Genomic DNA, 20948 nt, shown 5'->3' with positions numbered 1-20948 from the left:
GAGAGTTTTAGGAGCCATTCCCACCCCCATTTTTCCTGCATCACAGATCTCAGGGAGTCAGGCAGAAAACTGTTTCTGAAACCCTAATCCCCTGGAAGGAAGGACACAGGATTTTGGGCTGAGAAATGAGTTGGAAGCCCGCTTATGGGGACTGTGGCTAGATATAAGAAGTTAGATGGCCTACTAAGGTAGTTAGGTGACCCATTGGATAAGCCCACCAGTCCTGGAGTCAGGAGGATCTGAGTTGAAGTCTGACCTCAGACACTTGACAACTAACTGTGTGACCTTGGGCAAGTCACTTAATCTTGATTACCTCATATCCAGTCTCATATCTCCAGTTGTTTGAATCTATTTCTGGCCACTGGACCCAGGTGGTTCTGGAGGGGAAAGTGAGGCTGGTGGCTTATCGCGGTCTCCCCACCCCCACTCAAATTCAATTCACATACTTCTCCTGGTATCACCTCCTAGATGTCACTGTCTTTGAGAAGGAAGGACGAACCTCCTCATCACCATTGACTTCCCCAGGGCAGCTAGGTGGTCAGGTAGATAGAGGGCAGGGGCTGAAGTCAGGAAGACCCATCTTCCTCAGTTCAAATCTGGCTTTAGCCACTGGTTCTGTGACCCTGGGCAAGTTATTTGATCCTGTTTCCTCGTCTGTAAAATGAGCCAGAGAAAGAAATGGCAGTGTCTTTGCCAGAAAACTCCTACTGGGGTCCCGATTCCACAATACGATTTACTGAATCTGGAAACGTTTTTGCTGCTCCCTCAGAAGAGATCTCACTTCAGAGGGGCCTCATAAATATCCTAGGTATGAAGTCTCATAAGTAGTTTTTGAGCCCCACCCCCATCCTCTACCACCGCATCCTCAGGCCAGACTCACGCCCTCGTCTCCACCCCAGCACACAAAAATGCTTTGTTTTTGAGGAGAGAGCCTGGGTAGAAGGGGTCAACCCTGCCCTCAGCAGTCGAGGCCTCTTCTGCCCCCGAGGAGGAGGCAGGATTCCCCCTAACTCCGTTTGTTCCCCGGTACTCTGGTTCTTCCACAGAGACGCTCAGGTATGGGCTGATGATCAGAGCATGACCAGCCCCAGGGGACTCCCAAACCCAGACTCTAGAATCCTGCAGCGCACGCAAGCACACACATGTGCAGAGAAACAGACAGACACAGACACACATGTGCTGAAACCTGCCCTGGGTTGGGATGGGGCAGAGAAGGTGCAAATGACTCTGGGTGCCCCTCCCTCAAACTCTTAAGGATGTCGGGAAGGCTTGAGCTGGAATCACCTTGCCCCGGCTCCAAGGCCTCGGGGAGAGCGGGTGGCGGTCTCCGGGCTCCTTAAAATCGGCCAGTTACATCTCTGGGCAAAATTTTCCCAACTCGGGCTTCCCTCCCTCCAGGGCGAGTTCCAAGTGAGCACGCCCCCGCCCCGCCTCGCCTGGCCCCGCCTTGCCCCGCCCGGCCCCGGCTGGGCCCGGGAGCTGGGGTGGGGTGGGGGCAGGACCGAAGCGGAGGGGGCGGGGGCTCCGGCTAGTTCTGCTCCGAAGTCTGTAGCTGTTTTCCGAAGTTCGAAGTGGAAGCCCCAATGAGAGGGTCCCCTCCCCCCACCTATCCCACCTGGTAGAAAGGAGGCTCCCCTCGGACCCTTCGGAGGGTGATAGCGCCGCCCAGCTCCACCGGGGAGCGAGGCCGGGCCCGGTTGGCGTGGAGGATGAGGACTGGGACCGGTAGCCGAGAATGGGACAGATCCAGGTCCTGGGCAGACCTTTTCCTAGTCCTCTCTTCCCTGATGCAATTATCCCAAAGGGGGACAGGTAAGTGGGGCGCGTGGGGCTGGAGAGGCATTCATCCCAAGTCAAAAACTCACAAAACCCCCCAAGCCCTGCAGAACGAAAGGGAGGGGGATCCCAGAATTTTGCCCAGTGTTTGGGTGGGGTTGGGCGAATGAGGGTGTGATTGCGTGAGATAATGAATTGCTGTGTGTCCTTCGGTGCCCAAAGTGGGCAATTATGTGTCCAAAAGGTGTGATGTCATCGCGATGATTAGAGTCCTCCATTGAGTGTGATTAGGTCTGTTTGAAGTGGCATAGAGACTGGGTGATCGTATGGACTGTGTATGCGTGTGGCTAGATCACAGCCTTATGGGAGTAGTTGTGATTTGTCCATCTGTGTTCGATAATGATTGAACTGTGTGACTTGGGTTGTGTATCCGTGTGCCATTGCTTTCGTGTCTGTGGTTGTGACTGTCATACATCGCACCGTATGCTTTGGAGCACTATGTGGCCTTGTGAGAAGTGTCTATGGGCATGAGTGCATATTTGTGTGTGAGGCTGGTATTGTTTGAGTGGTGGGTGTGAATTATTCTGAGTCTGCTAGAGCAGTTGGATGCAAATGTGTCTCTGTGTGTGGGATAAAGGGTTGTGTGTAATGTGTGACACCAAGTATACTGGATTAGTGTGAGAGATAATGATTATGTATAAATGATTGTTAATTAAAATTTGAGTTAAAATGTGGTCTCAGACATTTACTGTGTGACCCTGAGCAAGTCATTTTTTGCTTCAGTTTCCTCATCTGCAAAATGAGCTGGAGAAAGAAGTAGCAAAACACTCCAGTATCTTTGTCAAGAAAACCCCATCTGGGAGTCACAGAGTCGGACACGACTTGAATGACTGAACAATTGTATTAATATGCGTGAGATTATGTATGACTGAGTTGAGTTGTCACATATGAAATTGTGTGTATTTATGTTGCATAAATCTGTTATTTTTGTTGCCCCGTGGTGTACGTGTGGTAGTGATGATGTGGGAAGGCTGGGAGTATTTGCAGAAATTTAGGGGAGAGGATTTATCTCCTTTAACTTCTGCCCATCCTTCAGCTTTGGGGGAGGAGAGTAAAAGCGGGAGCTGATGGCGCCCCCTGGAGGTCTAATTGTCTCCCCAGGTCAACCTTCCTACCCTCGAGTGGTTTGGCCCGTCTTCTTTTCTCTCCACACTCCAATCCCATTTGCTTCCTTTGACAAAGGATAATCTGCTTGCTAGCCCGGAGTCCCTAGCTTGGCTTGCCCCGCCTGCTTCCTACTACACAGGAGCCCTGGGCGGTCCCAGAGGCCGATCGGCTCAGCACCATGGACAGGGCCCAGGGAGAAGGTGTGGGGCAAAGCGGGGCGGGGTTCAGGGGCTGGGTTGGAGGGGCAAATATCCTCTCCTCCCCCACCAGCTGCGACCCAGTTTAATGGTGTTTTTCCTTTCGAATTTCTCTGCATCCCCGGGGGTGGCCCTAGGCCTGGGCTGAGTGACTCATCAGTGACTGTGACGCATAGCCAGCTGTGAATATCTGGCAGGGGGGTCTCTCTACGGTGGGGAAGGAACCCCTATTCCCTCCCCTATAACAGGCATTTCTCAGGGGACGATGACTGTCCTGATTGCTTCTGGGAAGGTTCCAGTCATTCTCCCACATCTTTGCTCCTTAGGACTAACCCATATTGGTGTTGCAGTGCCATAAAAACCTTGAGCTCTGTAATTGCCCAGACTCTTTTCATTCCTTCCCTAGGCCCTAGCTTGGCAGTGAATTGGAATGGGGGAGAGGATAGAGGCCATTGATGCCAACTCCACCCCCATCCTCTGGGACTAAAGACCTCTTGTCTTTGGTCACTCTGGCCTGAGGAAAAGGGAAGAAAGAATGAGCTAACTCCAAGACTAAAGAGAGCAACAGATACTGCCAGAAGTTTTAGAAAAGTCATCTAAGGAAGAAAGGGGAAGAACCTGAAATGGCAGTAAGAGGGAATTTGCATGAATTTACAAAAGCCATGAATTCAGAAGTATTTGCTTTCTTCACACTCACTCCAAAGATTAGAGGAGGTTAGATAGGATGGTTGTTGAAGGACTGATGGGGGAGAGTGGCCAGATCACCATCTTCCCTTACTATAGGCCAGTGACTGTCCATGGAGGGTGATGCCTGTGGTCAGCAGGGAGCTAGAGTCCCAGCCCCTGCTTCAACTCCTTCTACCCCCAAGGTAGCCCTGACACTAAGCCTTCCCCCTTGCCCTCCAAATCCTTTCCTTTTTTTATTTATTTAAGGCAATGGGGCTAAGTGACTTGCCCAAGGTCACACAACTAGGTAATTATTAAGTGTCTGAGACCGTATTTGAACCCAGGTCCTCCTGACTCCAGGGCTGGTATTCTATCTGCTGCTCCACCTAGCTGCTCCCTTCCAAATCCTTTTCACATACTCAAGGGTAGGAGTCAGGACAGGCTCCCATTTCCTGACTGTCCATTATGTACCAGGCTGTAAAATTCAGACAGTCAAAATTAAAAAAAAAAAAGACAGAAATAAACAAAAATACACATTGAGAAAGACAACTGATGAGTTAAAAAGGAGCCATAGTTGGGGGGAGAACTCTGAGGGTCCAAGGGAAACCCCTTCCTCACTTAATACCCCCTCTTCCTGGGCTAGTGGTAGACTCCTGCCTTCCCTTTGGTGAAGTCAGCAGGGCTGGGAGATTGGAGTGAGATCATGGCAGATTCTGTGGAAATCTTGATTCTGCCAAGAAGCTTGGGTCAGAAGGTCAGTAGGACAGGAGGTTGGGTGGGGGGGGGGGTGGAGCCCAGGGGAAGCCCCCTGCTCCTCCTCAGTTCTGCTCTTCAGCAAAGGGAGGGGCCCATCTGGATTCACTTAGTCTCTGTGCCTGGACTACTTGGTTTTTCCCAGGGTGGGGGCTGCTTTCTATAAGGCCCCCATAATCATATCTTCCCCCACCTGTCCCTTGGCCTTCCACCATGCCTGTACCTGTATGTTATCTGAGGAACCAGGGAGGGATGGTCATTAAGCTCCCCACCACAGGCTCCTTAACGAGAGATAACTGTGGACACTGGGTGAAGGGATCATTTGCTCAACATCTGGCCTCTTCCTGCTGCCAGCTTGCCTCTGTGTGTGTACATGCAGGGGGGAACACTTCAATAAGAACAAACCTTTTCCAATGTGCATTCTCTGCATATGTGTTTTCCCTTCGGCCCTCCTTCCCTTGTTTCTCTGGAAAAGATCAGGAGCCAGAGGGAGTAAGAGGGGGTAAAGAGCCCAGTGGGAGGGGAGAGGGAAGAGTTGAGATTTCAGCCTGACTAGGAGCAGGGGTGAGTGCTATAAGGGCCCAGGGGCCCTGAGCTGGGACTGGGGGAGAAAAGAGAGAGTCAGGCGCTGGGGCTCAGGCCAGGAACTTTTGATTCATGCTAAAACTAGGTCAGATTTTTTCTCACCAAAGACCAAGTAAAAAAGATTGGAACTAAAGGCCTAACAGGATGGAACAGCTGGGGGTGGGGGGGTAGGAGCAGAGAAGAAGGTATCCCAAGCTCAGGCCCTGTCTCCCAAACTCCTAATTCTGGCTTTTCCCTTCCCAAACATTAGCTTCCCAACAGAAGAGCAATATGTGGGGACAGTTAGATTGTCTCAACCCCTGTCCCAACCCAGGCTTCAGGACCTTATGATTTGTTCCATCAGCTGTTCCTATAGATGTGCTTCAGGCAATGGGAGTCAAGGGAGGCAGAGCCAAGGTCCCTGAAGTACCAGGATTCTGCCCCCAAAGGACCCCAGAAGGAGATCGAGCCTTTTGGGTGGGAAACTCCAGTCAGCTCAGTGTTCCCATGGGACAACTTTGGCCAGGTAAGACCTGGGAGAGGAACCTGGGAGGATGTATGGAGAGGTAGTCAAGCCCATCAAGGGAGACCCTGTTCTAAATTGTTTTCTCCCACTGTCCTAGCTGGTCACTTTCCAGAGAACTTTTCACTGCTGGTCACCCTGAGGGGTTATTCATCTGGTCAGGCTGTCCTTCTGTCTGTTTATGATGAAAGAGGAGTGAGGCAACTGGGGCTCGGAGTTGGACAGCCAACTCAGCTCCTGTCTGACCCCCCCAGCCCTAGTCTGCTTCCCACTACAATTGATGTCATGGATGGCAGGTGAGTATATCTGGAGCTCTGATGAGTTAGCCTCAGGTTGATGTGCTGGGAATTTGAGAAAAGAGGGATCAGCAGCATTTCCTACTCCCACATCAAAGTTGAACTCCTCCCTCCAGGTGGCACCGTGTGGCAGTCAGTGTGGACAACAGGACAGTGACCCTGGTGGTTGACTGTGAATCACAGCCCCCAGTGAGCTGGAAATGGCAGAGATTGACACCTATTGGCACAGCTGGGCTTATTATGCTGGGGACACAGGACCCTGGAGAAGAGGCCTTCCAGGTGGGGGCAGGAAACCCAGGAGGCCATGATGATCATCTTTAGATGGAGAAAAATGGAGGTGGGGAGGGTGTAGAGAATAGGACCCTTGGGGTCCTAATCCACCCAATGAGAGGGCAAAACAGAAAATTAAATTGGCGAACTGAAGTCGCTCTGTAAGGGAGAGCTCCTGGCTCCTTTCTTCTTGGCTTCTCTCAGATCTCAGTCATGTCTCCCCACCCCTGCCCTCCATCGTTGCTCCAGGCCTCAGAGATGGGAACTAAGAGTTCAGAATCAAGAAATGGTTAGGGTGGGGCCCAGGCTGAGACATCCTCTTGGAGCTGCCGAGAGAGAGTGCAGCCCAGGCCTGTTAAGAGACAGTAATAGTGTGAGATTATGTGTTCAACTCTATTGAGGGGGAGGGGGTCAGGGTGGATTCCAGAGTAGGAGGCTATGAAAGCCACTCCTCCCTATGTTTGTGGTGTTCATGACCCACCCTAGAGATTTCTCCTCATTGGCCTCCTCTCTAGCTCCCTCTCTTCCTATCCATTTTCTCCTTTGCTTAAGGAGAGTTAGGGCTGTAGAGGAATGAAGAGAATACCAGGGAGCTCTCAGGGAAACTCTCTAGAAAGGTCTTGGATGAAAGTCCCTAGAAGAAATCTAGTGAGAATCTATTCTTTTTTGAAGGAGAGGGGAGAGGCAGTCAGGGTTAAGGGACTTGCCTAGCTAGGTTCACACAGCTAGTAACTGTTGGAAGTCGAATTTGAACTAAGATCTTTCTGACTCTGAGGCCAGTACTCTATCCACTGTGCCACCTAGCTGCTTCTCTAGTGAAAATCTAGATGATTTTTTTCTGGGAAAATCCTGATGAAACTCTGAGTGTGTCTCTGGGCATCAGAGGACTCTGGGGAATCTCTTAGAAGGGGGATCCCAGGGGCAGCTAGGTGGTGCAGTGGATAGAGCACTGGCCCTGGGGTCAGGAGTACCTGAGTTCAAATCCAGCCTCAGACACTTAATAATTACCTAGCCATGTGGCCTAGGGCAAGCCACTTAATGCCATTTGCCTTGCAAAAACCTTGATGGGATCTTTGTGTAAGGGTGATGAAATGACCTGGGCAGAGGTAAGTTTCTGATGCATAGGGAGAAGGTGGGAATCCCTGGAAAATACTGGAGGGGATAGTGGGTTTTTAAAGTACTTGATCTGGAAGAGTTTCTTGGAGGAAGATTGTCTCTGGAAAGAGAAATTTCTAAGGAAGTCTCAGAGACATAGAACTGGAGATTATTTCATTCTCAGACCCTAAAAGGGAACCCTGAATTCCGAAGGTGTTGGGGACTCCCAGACTGAGGGCCTGATGTATATGGAAGCACACACAGCTCTTGTGTTGGAACAGAAATATTAGCTGAGACCCCTCTCTCCCTGAAAATACTTTGTGAGGATAGGGAAAGAAGGGTTTGGGAGAGAGGCATCCTGGATCTGGAAGAAGTCTGAGCTTTTCCCAGAGACTGGGTCCAGATTGGATATGTGCGATTAACTTGTAAGGCAGGAGGAGAACCATACCCTTCCACAGAGGCTCCCAGTTCCCACAACTTTTAGGATGGACCAAAAGATTCTTTCCATTTCTTCTCTCCCTAACCCAGTCTTCCCCAGCCCCATCACACACACATACACACACACACACACACACACACACACACACACACACACACACACAAACACACTCAGCCTGAGGAGTCCTGACACCCCCACCCCATCTACTTTGGTACTGAGGACCTTATACTATCTTTTCTCAGCCTTAACTTATTTGTGTTGGAATCAGGAATAGTCCTGGGGGAGAGGTAGTGGCATCTAAATTTCAAAGCAGGCACTATTAAGTTCCTGATTCTTCAGCTCCTCTTCTCAATTCCTTATCTTTTCTTTCTTCTCTACAGGGGGATGTCCAGGAGTTTATAATCCTGCAAGATGCTCAAGCTGCCTTCAGGGCCTGTGAAAATCTGCTGCCCAACTGTGACATCCCTACTACCCCAACCACTTCAGTCACTGGGGTGAGCAAACCTTGGTTTTTGTCACAAAATAAATGCCTTAGAGCCTGCTAGGTAGCACTATCCTCAGTGCTGGACTTGGAATCAGGAAGGCTCGAGTTTGAATCCTACCTCAGATGCTAACTATCTAAATTATTAAACTAAGGCCAATTGACTTAATCTCTCTTGGCTTCAGTTTCCTCACTTATAAAATAAACTATGATCCTATAACTATATACCCTGGGATGGGATAAATAATTCTCCTAGCATGGAGTGGGTGCCCCCTGACTTGTTGGTATGGCATGACCTGCCCTGGGATAAATGACTTTAGATTGTTCACCTTGGGGCAAGCTGACCCTTAATAATTAGCTCACAGTTCAGGATCCTATGTGACCAGAATGCCTGGGATCCTAACCTAGAGAAGAACTGATTTCAGAGTGGGGGAGGCATCTTCTGGACCCTGAGCAGAATACCTTCTACCTAGGTTGAGACAGATACCCCTCCTCCCCAAAGGAAGGGAAAGGGGAAAGGGAAGGGGAAAGGCCGGAAGGGTCGGAAGGGCAAGGGCAAGAAGAAAAACAAGGACTCTGAGAAACAAGAAGTGGCCCCATCTTCACCAGACAACCAGGTAAGGTATCTCCCTTTGACCCTGCCTCTAATTTCCCCAAGATGTGGTCACACCAATCTTACATTTTCATTAATGATGACTAGTGGTCATTAAGAAGGGACTGAGGGGTAGGCAAGAGTACAGCTAGTCAGAGGCTATTAAGGTCACTGCCAGAGGCCCCCAGGATGTGAGGAATAGCTGAAGTCCTTCCAAGGTCTTCCCAATCCCTATGTTCTTCTCCTTACTCTCTTTAGTCCTGACCTTTTGCCTGGGAGCTATCTCCTTACCCCCCCCCCCCCTTGACCCAGTTCTTTCAGCAGCTGCCCTGGACCTCAGGGAATTGTGGGGAAATAAGTTTGATTCTGATCCCCCACCCCCACTCCCTTGTTCTGGCCAGTCTAGGCAGGATTGACCACTGAGTACTATTCTGGGCCAGGGGAAAAATACTGCCTCTGGCCTCCAGACACCTGGCCCTTAGGGCTGATACTGACTTTATTGTTGACAAGCCCCACTGTTCTCAAGAGATATTTAAAACCCTCAGCCTGGCATTTGAGTCTTCAGTATATGATCCTAATGTATCTCTTAGAGCTCCCCTCCTGTAACTTCCTTCCTCTCTAGTTAGGTTAACTCTTACCTTTATTTATGTTGTTTCCTATCCTTGAATTCTTTATCCTTTCCCCTCCCATGTAAATACATCCCTCCCCTACCCAGGATCCAGTTCTTGCAGAAGCTCTCTTTTCTCCAACAGCACAGCTCACTAGGCTTACTCTGAGCTCCTTCTGTATCTGAGATTCACACTCCCCCCCCCCACCTTTTTGTTCCATTTTGTGTTTAATTGTTCCATGCCCATGCTCAGTTTTTCCCTGTTCTATGTTATATCATGTGTGGGTCTGCCTGCCCTCTGTCCAGATCCTGCAGCCTCAGGTCCCCCAGATGTGCTGATTTATTTTCTCTCTCTCAGAACACCACTTACAGTCCTGAGGTAAAGACTCTAACTCTCCCCCTTGAGACAGAGACTGTGGACCCAACTGCCCCATCAAATATAACAGTCATCACATCCACAGTGACCATCGGTCTCAATGTCACCACCTATAAAGTAAGACCAGAGTCTGGGGAGAGGGACTGAGGGGCTGAGGGGCTGAGGGCCTGGGGTGAAGAAGGGAGGAAGAGAGGGATGGAAGGTGATTATTTTTGCTCAGAAGGATGAATGGTATTTCTGTTTCTTCTCACCCTTTTGGTTTCTTCCCAGGACCCTGGAAATGAGTCAATATCCTCTGGAATTACATGGGAGCTCCCTGGGCCAAGGGAAGGCATGAATGAGAAGTGGGAAAACTATACCAAGAACCCCATCTATGGACCAGCTGAGCGTGGGCCAGAGACCCAGATCTATTTATTTCCTGTAAGTTTGGGAGAGGTCTCTGGGAAATTCTTGGGTCAAGAATTGAGAAAATGGGTCCTGAGGATTAGGAGACTCTTTGAGGAGGAAAAGTACTGAGAGATGACCTCTGACTAGCTGAGGATATCTCTTAAAGATGAGTGCCCTCTGAGGAATGGAAACTATGGAAGAACTGAAAATTTGGGGAAATTGAAGTTCTCTAGGGATACTTAGGGCTCTGGGGAAAATTGAAGACGCTGGGACATAGGAGAAAGGGAATCAGATGGAGAATAGAAAAACTTTAGGGGGATGAAAAATTCTGGGTGATGGGTCTTTTGGGGAGCCCTAGTCTGGAGGGTAGGGAACTCTTAAGGAACTCTGTTTCCTAAGAAAGTTGAAGGCCTGGGATATAGGGCTCCAACTAGAAGGCAGCATGAAGGGTTGATACTTTATCAAATAAGGGCGACAGGCTGGTTGGGTTTGTGACAGATTCTGAAGTGTCTGTATTTTCCTCCTCCCTTCCGGTACCCCAGAATGCTGGTGAAAAAGGTCAGAAAGGGGAACCAGCAGTTATTGAATTGGTGAGTGGGGGACAGTGAACACTAGGTGGGGGTTGGTGTTAGACACCCCTTCCTTGCAGGAATGTGGGGGAGGGAATGCTATGACTGGGTATGTGGTCATATTTGTATTTTTCTCATAGGGCCAGCAGTTTGAGGGAGCCCCAGGACTTCGAGGGCCTTTGGTGAGCATTAACACCTCAACCCTTTCTCTTTCCCTTTTGGTTATCCCACTTTCCCAGATCCTAGCTCCAGGATGAACTTTAGTTATCCTTTCCAAAGTGACTTCCATTCTTTTCAATCCAGGGCCAATAGAGAAGATGTTGGAGGAAAACTGGGGAGGAGGAGGCACTGTATTTGAATTGAAAGTCAGTAGAGTTTAGTGGGAGGCATTATTTGAAAGGAGTTTGGAGATTCTTTGAGACTCAGTGGTGGGGGGACTTGAAAGTGAGATGGTTATGGTGGTTGTAGAAGTGGTGCAGTGATGGGACTCAGATCCATTGGAGGGAATAGTGAGGAGTCTAAAAGGGGTCAGTTGGAAAAAGATTTTGTGTGACTTTAATATATATATAATGGTTTTCCTATTTCTTATCTTTTAAATTGTGACAGAAGGTGTAAAAGGAGGGAGAGAATTTAGAACTTAAAAATAATTTTTATTTATTTTTTATTGAAATTGTATTTTATTTTTTCAATTTCATGCAATGGTTGTTTTTCAGTATTCAGCAATTTGCAAATTTATGAGTTCCACATTTTCCTACCACCCTTCCTTCCCTCCCCACTCCTCATGGCAGTGAACAGTCTGGTAAAAGTTAACCATGTACATTTGTGTTTAACATATTTATTTATTTATTAGTCATACTGTGAAAGAAGGATTAGAACTAAGGGGAAAGAAAAAACTGAGGAAGAGAGGAAAAATATAAAAGAAGTTTCAAAAAAATGAATATAGTATGCTCTGCTCAATATTTAGGCTTCATATTTTTTCCCCCACTGGATGTGGATGGCATTGTACATAGCAGGTCTCTCAGGGTTGTCCTTGATTTCTGAGCTGCTGAGAGGAGCTGCATCCATCATACTTGATCATCTCACAATGTTGTTGTTAATGTGTACAATGTTCTCTTGGTCCTATTCACTTTATTCAGCATCAGTTCATGCAAGTCTTTCTAGGCTTCTCTAAAATCTTGACTGCTCATAATTTCTTTTTTTTTCCAAGAAAGATTTTATTTATTTTGAGTTTTACAATTTTTCCCCTAATCTTGCTTCCCTCCCCCCACCCCCACAGAAGGCAGTCTGTTTGTCTTTACATTGTTTCCATGGTATACATTGATCTAAGCTGTATGTGATGAGAGAGAAATCATATCCTTAAGGAAGAAAAATAAAATATAAGAGATAGCAAAATTACATAAAAAGATAACAGTTTTTTCCCCTAAGTTAAAGGTCTTTGGTCTTTGTTTAAACTTCACAATTCTTTCTCTGTATACAGATGGTATTCTCCATTGCAGACAGCCCCTAATTGTCCCTGATTGTTTCACTGATGGAATGAGCAAGTCTATCAAGGTTGATCATCACCCCTATGTTTCTGTTAGGGTGTATAATCTTCTTCTGGTTCTGCTCATCTCACTCAGCATCAGTTCATGCAAATCCCTCCAGGCTTCCCTGAATTCCCATCCCATATACCACAGTTTGTTAAACCATTTCCCAATTGAAGGACATTTTCTGAATTTCCAATTCTTTGCCACCACAAACAGGGCTGCTATAAATATTTTTGTACATGTGATGTTTTTAACCCTTTTTCATCACATCTCTTTAGGATATAGACTCAGTAGTGGTATTTTTGGATCAAACGGTTTGCACATTTTTGTTGCCCTTTGGGCACAATTTCAAACTGCTCTCCAGAAAGGCTGGATGAGTTCACAGCTTCACCAACAATGTATTAGTGTCCCAGATTTCCCACATTCCTTCCAACACTGATCATTGTCCTTTCTGGTCATACTGGCCAGTCTGAGAGGTGTGAGGTGGTACCTCAGAGATGCTTTAATTTGCATTTCTCTAATAAGTAATGATTTAGAGCAATTTTTCATATGACCAAGGATTGCTTTGATTTCCTCATCTGTAAATTGCCTTTGCATATCCTTTGACCATTTGTCAATTGGGGAATGGTTCTTTTTTTTGAAAATTTGACTCAGTTCTCTGTATATTTTAGAAATGAGTCATTGGTCAGAAATTCTAATTGTAAAAATTGTTTCCCAATTTACTACATTTCTTTTGATCTTGGTTACAGTGGCCGCTCATAATTTCTTTTTTTTTTGTTTTTTGTTTTTTTGCAAGGCAAATGGGGTTAAGTGGCTTGCCCAAGGCCACACAGCTAGGTAATTATTAAGTGTCTGAGACCGGATCTGAACCCAGGTACTCCTGACTCCAGGGCTGGTGCTTTATCTACTGTGCCACCTAGCCGCTCCTCATAATTTCTTATAGAACAATAGTACCCCATAATATTCATATACCATAACATGTTCAGCCTTTTCTCAATTGATGGGGTTTCCCCTCAATTTCCAATTCTTTAAAAAAAGAACTGCTATAAATATTTTTGAACATGTTAGACTTTTCCCATTTTTTATGATTTCTTTAGGATATAAATCCAGTATTGGTATTGTTAGATCAAAGGATATGATCAGTTTTATTGCTTTTTGGGTACAGTTCCAGATTGCTCTCCAGAATGACTGGGTCCATTCACAACTTCACCAACACTGCATTAATGTCCCACTGTCCTCACATCTTCTCCAATATTGATAATTTTCTTTTTTTGTCATCTTAGCCAATCTCTTAGTTATGAGGTGGTACCTCATAGTTGTTCTAATTTGCATTTTTCTAATCAATAATGATTTGGAGCATTTTTTCATATAACTAAATATCTTTGATTTCTTTATCTGAAAACTATTCATATCTTTTGATCATTTATCAATTGCAGAATGACTTGTAATCTTATAAATTTGATTCAGTTCTCCCTATATTTAGAAATGAGTCCATTATCAAAAACACTAGTTGTGAAAATAATTTCCCAACTTTCTGCCCTCTTTCTAATCTTGGCTACAAAATTTTTTTAAACAGTGATGGAGGTCAATGATAGATAATCAGTGAGGAATGTCAATGTAAGGAAGTTACCATGGTAATTACTGAAGGTGAGATCTGTCCCAACTGAGACATCTCTATCATTTTGATTCCTGCCTTTCTCTTCCCACAGGGACTAGTTGGCCCTTCGGGCCCTCCTGGCCCACCTGGCTTCCCTGGGGACCCAGGTGAAAGGGTAAGGATTCCAAGCATGGAGGGAGATATGAGTTTTGGCAGACACATCAGAGACTGCAGAGGTGGAGATTTAGAATCCCTCATGCCAAAGGGGAATGAGTCTGGGAAGAAGTCCTATCTCAGGGAATTAAAAGTCCAGTGTGAATTATTGTTCTGTTTGACCTTGGACAAATCATTTAAGTTTGCTAAGCCCCATTTTTCTAATCTGTACAGTGAAGGAGCTGGACTAGATGACCTCTCAGCAGCCCTCTTCCAAAGTACTCCCAGCAATGTTATTCTTTGTTTCTGGTTGATTTTTTCTGTTTCTGTGGTCCCCTCACTATTCTATCCTTGTATTTCTCTGCCTCTATGTGAATCTCTTTGAATAAGCATGACTTTTCATCTCTTCTTTCATTGTCAGGGCCCTGCTGGTCGTCCTGGTGTCCCTGGAGTGGATGGTGTCCGAGGCCTCCCTGGGACTGTGATTATGATGCCTGTGAGTTAAGAAGGGGAATGGAACAGGAAGAGGCTCTGACAGTGGAGGGAGTCCATGTCTTTCACATTCCCTAGTCTATGTGTGCATGTAGAAGGAATAGAAGGGAACCCTGATCTATTTGGGAGAAATTGCCCCTCCATGGGGCAACTTTGCTTTCCTTCTTATTATGTGTAGGGGTTCTGATATATTTCAGAGAGATGTTCCTATATGGTTCCACCATACCTTACTCCGATATGTGTTGGATGGATGTCTGTCCACAGCCATTCTGTCTCTTTCTCCCCAAATGTATGTGCAGAAGGAAGTTCTGACCTTTGGTGGACTGGCTCTCCATTTCCAGTTTCACCCTCAACCCTTAATGTTCTCAAACATTAATCTGACCATGGGAATCTATTAGTAGGTTGTCCCTGCATGGCTCTCTTATTTCCTCTTCCCTTCTTCCTCCCATGTGTGTGTTCACAAGAGGGACTTTGACCTATGGATTTGGGGGAGGGCTGTTTCTCCTTGGTCACTCCCTTACTCACTATTTCTATCTCCCCAGTTCCAATTTGGGGGTGAGTTCCTCAAGGGTCCCCCAAGCTCATTCCAACAGGCACAGGCCCAAGCGGTGCTGCAGCAAGCCCAGGTGGGAACCTTCATGGGTAATGAGAGGCTTTTGGGAGGAATAAAGGCTCAAGAGGTTCCATAAAAGATAAGGAAACTTTTGTAGAGCAAATGAGTGCTTATAGAAATTAAACTGGAGCAAATGAGTAGCCTTAGTGGGTAAGGGGGGGGGATATTGATAGATAATTAGACATTCATGAGAGTAATAAGGTTAAGATTGGAAAAAATCATGAGGTAACATGGTGATGGAAGGGCTGTTATGAAACATCGTGGGCTAATGGAAATATATCCTTCCAGCCCTGGGTGGGAAGACTTAGGGGGACTTTGGATGGTATTTGTCTCTAGTCTCTGGGGAAGGGTGGCTTGGTCTCTATGAGAATCATAAAAAAAAATATTGGAGATGTATTAATATTTTTCTCCAATTTTCCAGCTCTCCATGCAAGGCCCTCCTGGTCCTATGGGGCTTACAGGTCGAGCTGGACCCTTGGTGAGTTGGAAGCTGGAGGACCTGTAATGGAGGGAAGTGATTAAAGGTGGAAAGGAAGCTTGTAGGGGAGGGAGGGAAAATGAGTGAGGAAGATCAGTTCCTGTGTCACCCTGAGGTGGGTCACTGTTTTCTGCTCATTCACTCTTCTAACTCTTCTGCCCCTGCTCAGGGTCTCCCTGGATATCCAGGTCTGAAAGGAGAAACAGGAATAGCAGGGCCACAGGTGAGTATTTTGGGGGTGTTGGCATCTAGCCAATGATGACCAGGTTGAGCAGTATCTTTTCTATGGGTCAGGGCACAGGAATGTACTACTTTGGAGGAAGGTGGCTCGGGTCTCTGTATTTATAAACTCCTCCCCTCTTTATTCTCCTAGGGGTTGGGGTCAAAAATTGAAATACCCTAGGATTTTTCTACCTCTATTCTATTTCTCCTACAGGGTCCTAGAGGTATTCAGGGCTTACCTGGGCCTCCAGGAAAAGAAGGAAAACAGGTAAATAACCTAGAACTTCCATTGACCTTAAAAATGACCCTGGCATTCTTTTCTGGAAATGAGGCATGACAAAAGGAAGCTCAGGGATCTGCAGCTCTATACAGCCCCAAAGCTTCTGTTTCATTTTTCTCTCATAACAATAGTGAGATGAGAGCATAGCAGTTCTGTTGAGAAGCAGGTCTCCCAGCTAGGAGAGCACTCTGAAAGCACTCTTCCCTTTTGCCACTTCAGAAGTTCCGCCAGTGTGACAGGAGGATAGTCAAGGCTGTTAGGCAGCCAGGAGGAGTAGAACCAGACCTTTTTCCTTTTCACCATCATGAACTAACTCTCTCCATCCTGGGCTATAGGGTCGCTATGGAGCAGATGGACCACGGGGTCTCCCAGGGGATACTGGACCCAAGGTAGGTGATGGGAATTTGGCAACCACAGAGATCCAAGGAAGTGTGGAATGTTCCAGAATTCAAAACTCAACTCATATTTCCCTGAACAGGGTGACCGAGGTTTTGATGGTCTACCAGGGCTGCCAGGGGAAAAGGGCCAAAGGGTGAGTGTCTCAATACTCTCCTTTTCCCTGGAGAACTATTTTCCTCCCAATGTGCTTCTTATGCTCACTTTTCCATACTCTTTCTCCAGGGAGATGTTGGCCATATTGGCCTGCCAGGGCCCCCTGGGGAGGATGGTAAGAAGGTAAGTTGGGAGAGGGAGTTTGGGGGCTGGCTATGGTGGGGGGAGTCAAGGTTAGATGGAATGTCTGGGGGCTGGAGGGTGGAGGAGGTGATTTATTGCTAGTCAGACAAAATGGAAGTAGAGTAGAAAGAGTGATTTATTGCTAGTCAGTCAAGATGGGGGGGTGTAAAATGGAGGGAATGTCAGACAAGACTCATGATCTTGCGCTATAACCCAGATACTAGAGTTGAGATTCTTTATGTATAAATATTTGTTTTGTTTTTTTCCCTCTACTTAAGGAAGTTTTTCTTCCAGGGACCACTTCCTATCTTCATGGATTTGTTTACTTATTGTTCATTCATTCATTCATCCATCCATTCATATTTATTTATTTACTCAATTATTCATTCATTTATTTATCTACTTATTTAATTATTTATAGGGTTCAGAAGGGCCCCCAGGGCCCAGGGGCCAGGCTGGGGAACCAGTAAGTATCCTGAACCCTGAGACACATTTTTTTCCATATCCATTGTACTGTGAGAGAAAAGGGGCTTGATCATTTCGAAGGTATTTTTAGGCTCCAAATCCATGACTCTATGATTTTAGCTCTCTTTGCCTTCATCTGCTACTGACTGCCCTGGGTGTTTGTGTGTGTGTGTACTGTGCTTGAATCTAGGTAGGGGTGATCATAACTGAAGTAATAGGGATAAGTGATAGTACTTGCTTTCTCTTCCCAGGGACCTCGGGGACTGATCGGCTCAAGAGGTTCCCCAGGCCCCCCAGGACAACCAGTAAGCAGTCTCTTTCTGTCTTTTTAAAAAATCTCTCTGACTTTCTGTATCTATGTCTCTTTGTCTCAACTCTCACACCCTTTCCTCTCCCAGGGTGTAGTGGGGATAGATGGACCTCCTGGTGCCAAAGGAAATGTGGTAAGAGTTTATTTCTCCCTCAGATCTTTCCCAACCATTCTCACTGAACCTTAGCTTCTCTAACCTCCAACCACACTGATCCTACTCATTCTAATGACTCCCATCATCTTTTTTGAATCTCCCCTTTGCCCCCCTTTTCCCAGGGTATCCCAGGAGAGTCAGGCCCTCCAGGTCAACAAGGAAATCCCGGATCCCAGGTGTGTGATAGGATTAAGATGAAATGGGGGAAAGGAATAGACAAGGAAGGATCAATGAGGTCATTCAAACTCTTCGGAGTCCTTCCTCCTAGTCAGCCAGGGTCTGAATTTATGAATCTTCCTCATGTTTCTTTTCCTCTTTCTGCCTTCCTTTTCCACACTTTCTATCTGGCTATTCCAGGGTCTCCCTGGACCACAAGGACCAATTGGGGCACCAGGAGAAAAGGTGAGTGATTGATCCTTTCTTCTCCCTCTGCTCAAGCTCTCTGTGAGAAATTAGCTTGACTGAGGACGAGGGAAGACTCAGTCTCAGACTTCTCATCCATCTATCTGCCATATAGCAGGACATACTTATTTGAAAGTAGTACCTAGCCCTACACTGGTGGTTTTTCAAGCATGTTACTGTGAGCTATCAGTTGTTATTCTTCATCAACAAATATTTTGCCATGAGAAATCAGGAAAGAATTAAAATCTGATCTCAGACACTTATTAGAGATGTGACCTTAAGCAAGTCATTTCACACTTGTATGCCTGTAAAATGGGGATTATAATAAACAGTGGGCACTTAATAAATGCTTAGTCCCTTCTGACCTTGTAAAACCATTGAACTTCACTCTAACACCTCTGAATGTCAGTAAATGTGGATGACTATCCATGTTTTACTCTTCCAAAGCTTTATGACTGGAATGGGCTTATCCCCAAGGTGGGAAGAGGATCACAGAATTTTCAACTCTATGATTCCTCCCTTCTGCCTCCCCTTTCACTCTAGGGGCCCCCAGGCAAGGCAGGAATTCCAGGTCTTCCAGGAGCTGAAGGTCCCCCGGTGAGGACTGGAGTCATGGGGGGGAGAGGGGTATATAGAGGAATGAAAGGATGGTCCAGTGGTCAAGGGGGGATAATATTGTGGGAATAGTAGAGAGACCACTGATGTTTGGGAGGAAGGGCTAAAATCTGGGGATTAGGGAGGAATTTGGGGGGTTATGGGAATTTCTAGGCTTTGGATAGCTGGCTGACTCCTGACCTTCCCAGGTGTGTGCTCCTCACAGGGTCACCCCGGCCATGAGGGCCCCACGGGAGAGAAAGGGGCCCAGGTGAGTTGTACTGAAAAGAGGACTTGAACTCCAGGACTGGGGAGGTTTGGGACTTGGGGATCGTGAACTGAGGAGGTGGGGGCTGTGGACCAGGAAGACTACTGAGCAAAGAAATTTGGAAGTCTGGGATTTTAGGGGAGGTATAAAAGGATTCATTTAAATGTTGACCCTGGCTCAATCCTCAGGGTCCAGAAGGGTCCATAGGGCCAACAGGATATCCTGGGCAGCGAGGAGTGAAGGTATGTAATACCCCTTTGGGCAAAATAGGCAGAGTCCTTTATGTGAGCAATCCATAGGAACTGCATTCTAGAAACCCGCCCCAATGATAGAATGATTCCCTTTGGACCCTTGGGTGTATGGAGTGAAGGTCAAGGCCTGGCTGGTCAGGATGTGGACTGCAATCTGGGGCACAAAGTCATATTGTAGCCCAGCACAGAGTCACATTGTGGCCAGAGCACAGAGTCACACATTGTGTGACCCAAGAATGTTCCAGGGGCTTCCTAAGTGAGACAAAGGGCTGGGATGGAATGTTGAGCTCCCAGGGAGAGGGAGGAACTGAGTGATTTGCAAAAGGGCAGAAGGAGCCTAGAGGCAGAGTGTCTGGGTACCACCAATCAACTGCCCTCTATACCACACACCCATGTGACTAACAATCAGACAGGGACATAGGCAAGCTGACTAGGGTCCAAGAAGACAGCCCACCCTGAGTCTCCAGGTAGCCTGTCTTCCCCTTCAGGGCTGCCCTTAATGGGGATGGGCAAAGGGATGAACTGGGAAGAGTTTATCTATCAGTACTCACTGGGAACTAACAGGTCTAAGAGCCCAGTGGGTAGTGACAGATTTTCTCCCTAGCAAAGGGAGAATGAACAGTGAGACCCCAACCTGTACACTGCCTCTGAACACAGGCTTTATATCTATAGGGCACATCTGGAAACCGAGGCTTTAAAGGGGAGAAAGGCGAGAAGGTAAAAGTGGGGAGACCAAGATTCTTTGATTGGGGTGCTTTCTGTACCCCCACCCCAGGTCCCTACTTTTAACTTTTTTTTGCTTATTCCCAAACCAGGGAGAAGATGGCTTCCCAGGCTTTAAGGGTGATGCAGGTCTAAAAGGAGATCGAGTAAGATTAAGGGGTGAGGGGTAGATGGAGGAGGGTGTTGGAGAGTGGGAAGAAGGAAGTGTGAGGAGCTGTGTTAACCTTCTTCTCAATTTCAGGGTCATCCTGGACCTTTGGGCCCGAGAGGAGAGGATGGGCCTGAAGGCCTGAAGGGTCAGGCAGGGTTGCTGGGGGAAGAAGGACCCCCAGGTCCAGCTGGGGAGAAGGTATGAAAAGAGAGACCATCCTCTCAAGCTTCCTCACTGGCACTGCTCTTTCCATTTATGTCTCTGTGACTTTGATCCTCTACCCTCTCACCCCTGATTATACCTAGCTATTGACTGGTGTGTGGCCTGACCTCTGGTCATCCCCAGTCAAAGGACTGATTTTCTAACCTCTGCAATCTTCTCTTGGCAGGGCAAGCTTGGTATCCCAGGTCTCCCAGGATATCCAGGTCGCCAGGGCCCTAAAGTAAGGGAATGGAGAATGGGGGGGGGGGGGGGTTAAAAATCCTGCCCAGAGGATGAGGAGAGGGAAAGTCATTCACAACTTGAGTTTATTTAGTCTCTGTGGAGTGTTACCAAGGGCTGATGAGATTGCTAAGCACCCTGGTGATATAGAGAGAAGGGTAAGACATTCTATGCCCTCAGATACTCACAGTCTAAGAAGAACTTGGCAGTGGATCAGAGGAGGGCAGCCAAGTTGGTGAAGAGCTAGAGATCATGCCATACAAGGGAAAAACTGGGAAGGTTGGCCTGAAGAAGAAAAGACTTGGGGAACCCAAGCATTCTTTTCGAATATTTAAAAGATGGTCATAGGAAAGAGAGGCTTAATTTTATTCAGCTTGGCCATAGAGCCATCCATT

At 47.0% G+C, this 20948-nt stretch overlaps 1 protein-coding gene across 1 annotated transcript in view; it reads left to right on the top strand.

Moving 5' to 3' along the window:
• Positions 1-1534: 1534 nt before the first annotated feature.
• The window catches only part of COL5A3 (collagen type V alpha 3 chain), a 36237-nt gene continuing 16823 nt past the window's right edge, over positions 1535-20948 (top strand). Inside the window, exons 1-31 of the mRNA XM_074203328.1 lie at positions 1535-1812; positions 5488-5649; positions 5747-5942; positions 6059-6221; positions 8127-8240; positions 8701-8844; positions 9785-9919; positions 10073-10222; positions 10732-10779; positions 10899-10940; positions 13994-14056; positions 14456-14530; positions 15069-15152; positions 15561-15617; positions 15787-15840; positions 16054-16107; positions 16455-16508; positions 16598-16651; positions 16741-16794; positions 17216-17260; positions 17511-17564; positions 17658-17702; positions 17846-17899; positions 18081-18125; positions 18669-18722; positions 18946-18990; positions 19176-19229; positions 19911-19955; positions 20054-20107; positions 20203-20310; positions 20501-20554. Coding sequence (XP_074059429.1) covers positions 1710-1812; positions 5488-5649; positions 5747-5942; positions 6059-6221; positions 8127-8240; positions 8701-8844; positions 9785-9919; positions 10073-10222; positions 10732-10779; positions 10899-10940; positions 13994-14056; positions 14456-14530; positions 15069-15152; positions 15561-15617; positions 15787-15840; positions 16054-16107; positions 16455-16508; positions 16598-16651; positions 16741-16794; positions 17216-17260; positions 17511-17564; positions 17658-17702; positions 17846-17899; positions 18081-18125; positions 18669-18722; positions 18946-18990; positions 19176-19229; positions 19911-19955; positions 20054-20107; positions 20203-20310; positions 20501-20554 — 2463 coding nt within the window. The 5' untranslated portion in view covers positions 1535-1709. The remainder of the gene's footprint in view (positions 1813-5487; positions 5650-5746; positions 5943-6058; positions 6222-8126; positions 8241-8700; positions 8845-9784; positions 9920-10072; positions 10223-10731; positions 10780-10898; positions 10941-13993; positions 14057-14455; positions 14531-15068; positions 15153-15560; positions 15618-15786; positions 15841-16053; positions 16108-16454; positions 16509-16597; positions 16652-16740; positions 16795-17215; positions 17261-17510; positions 17565-17657; positions 17703-17845; positions 17900-18080; positions 18126-18668; positions 18723-18945; positions 18991-19175; positions 19230-19910; positions 19956-20053; positions 20108-20202; positions 20311-20500; positions 20555-20948) is intronic.

Source organism: Macrotis lagotis, chromosome X (genome assembly GCF_037893015.1).
Source record: "Macrotis lagotis isolate mMagLag1 chromosome X, bilby.v1.9.chrom.fasta, whole genome shotgun sequence".
Classification (NCBI taxonomy): Eukaryota; Metazoa; Chordata; class Mammalia; order Peramelemorphia; family Peramelidae; genus Macrotis; species Macrotis lagotis.
The sequence above is the reverse complement of the archived record's forward strand: the minus strand, read 5'-3'. Positions and strand labels throughout refer to the sequence as shown.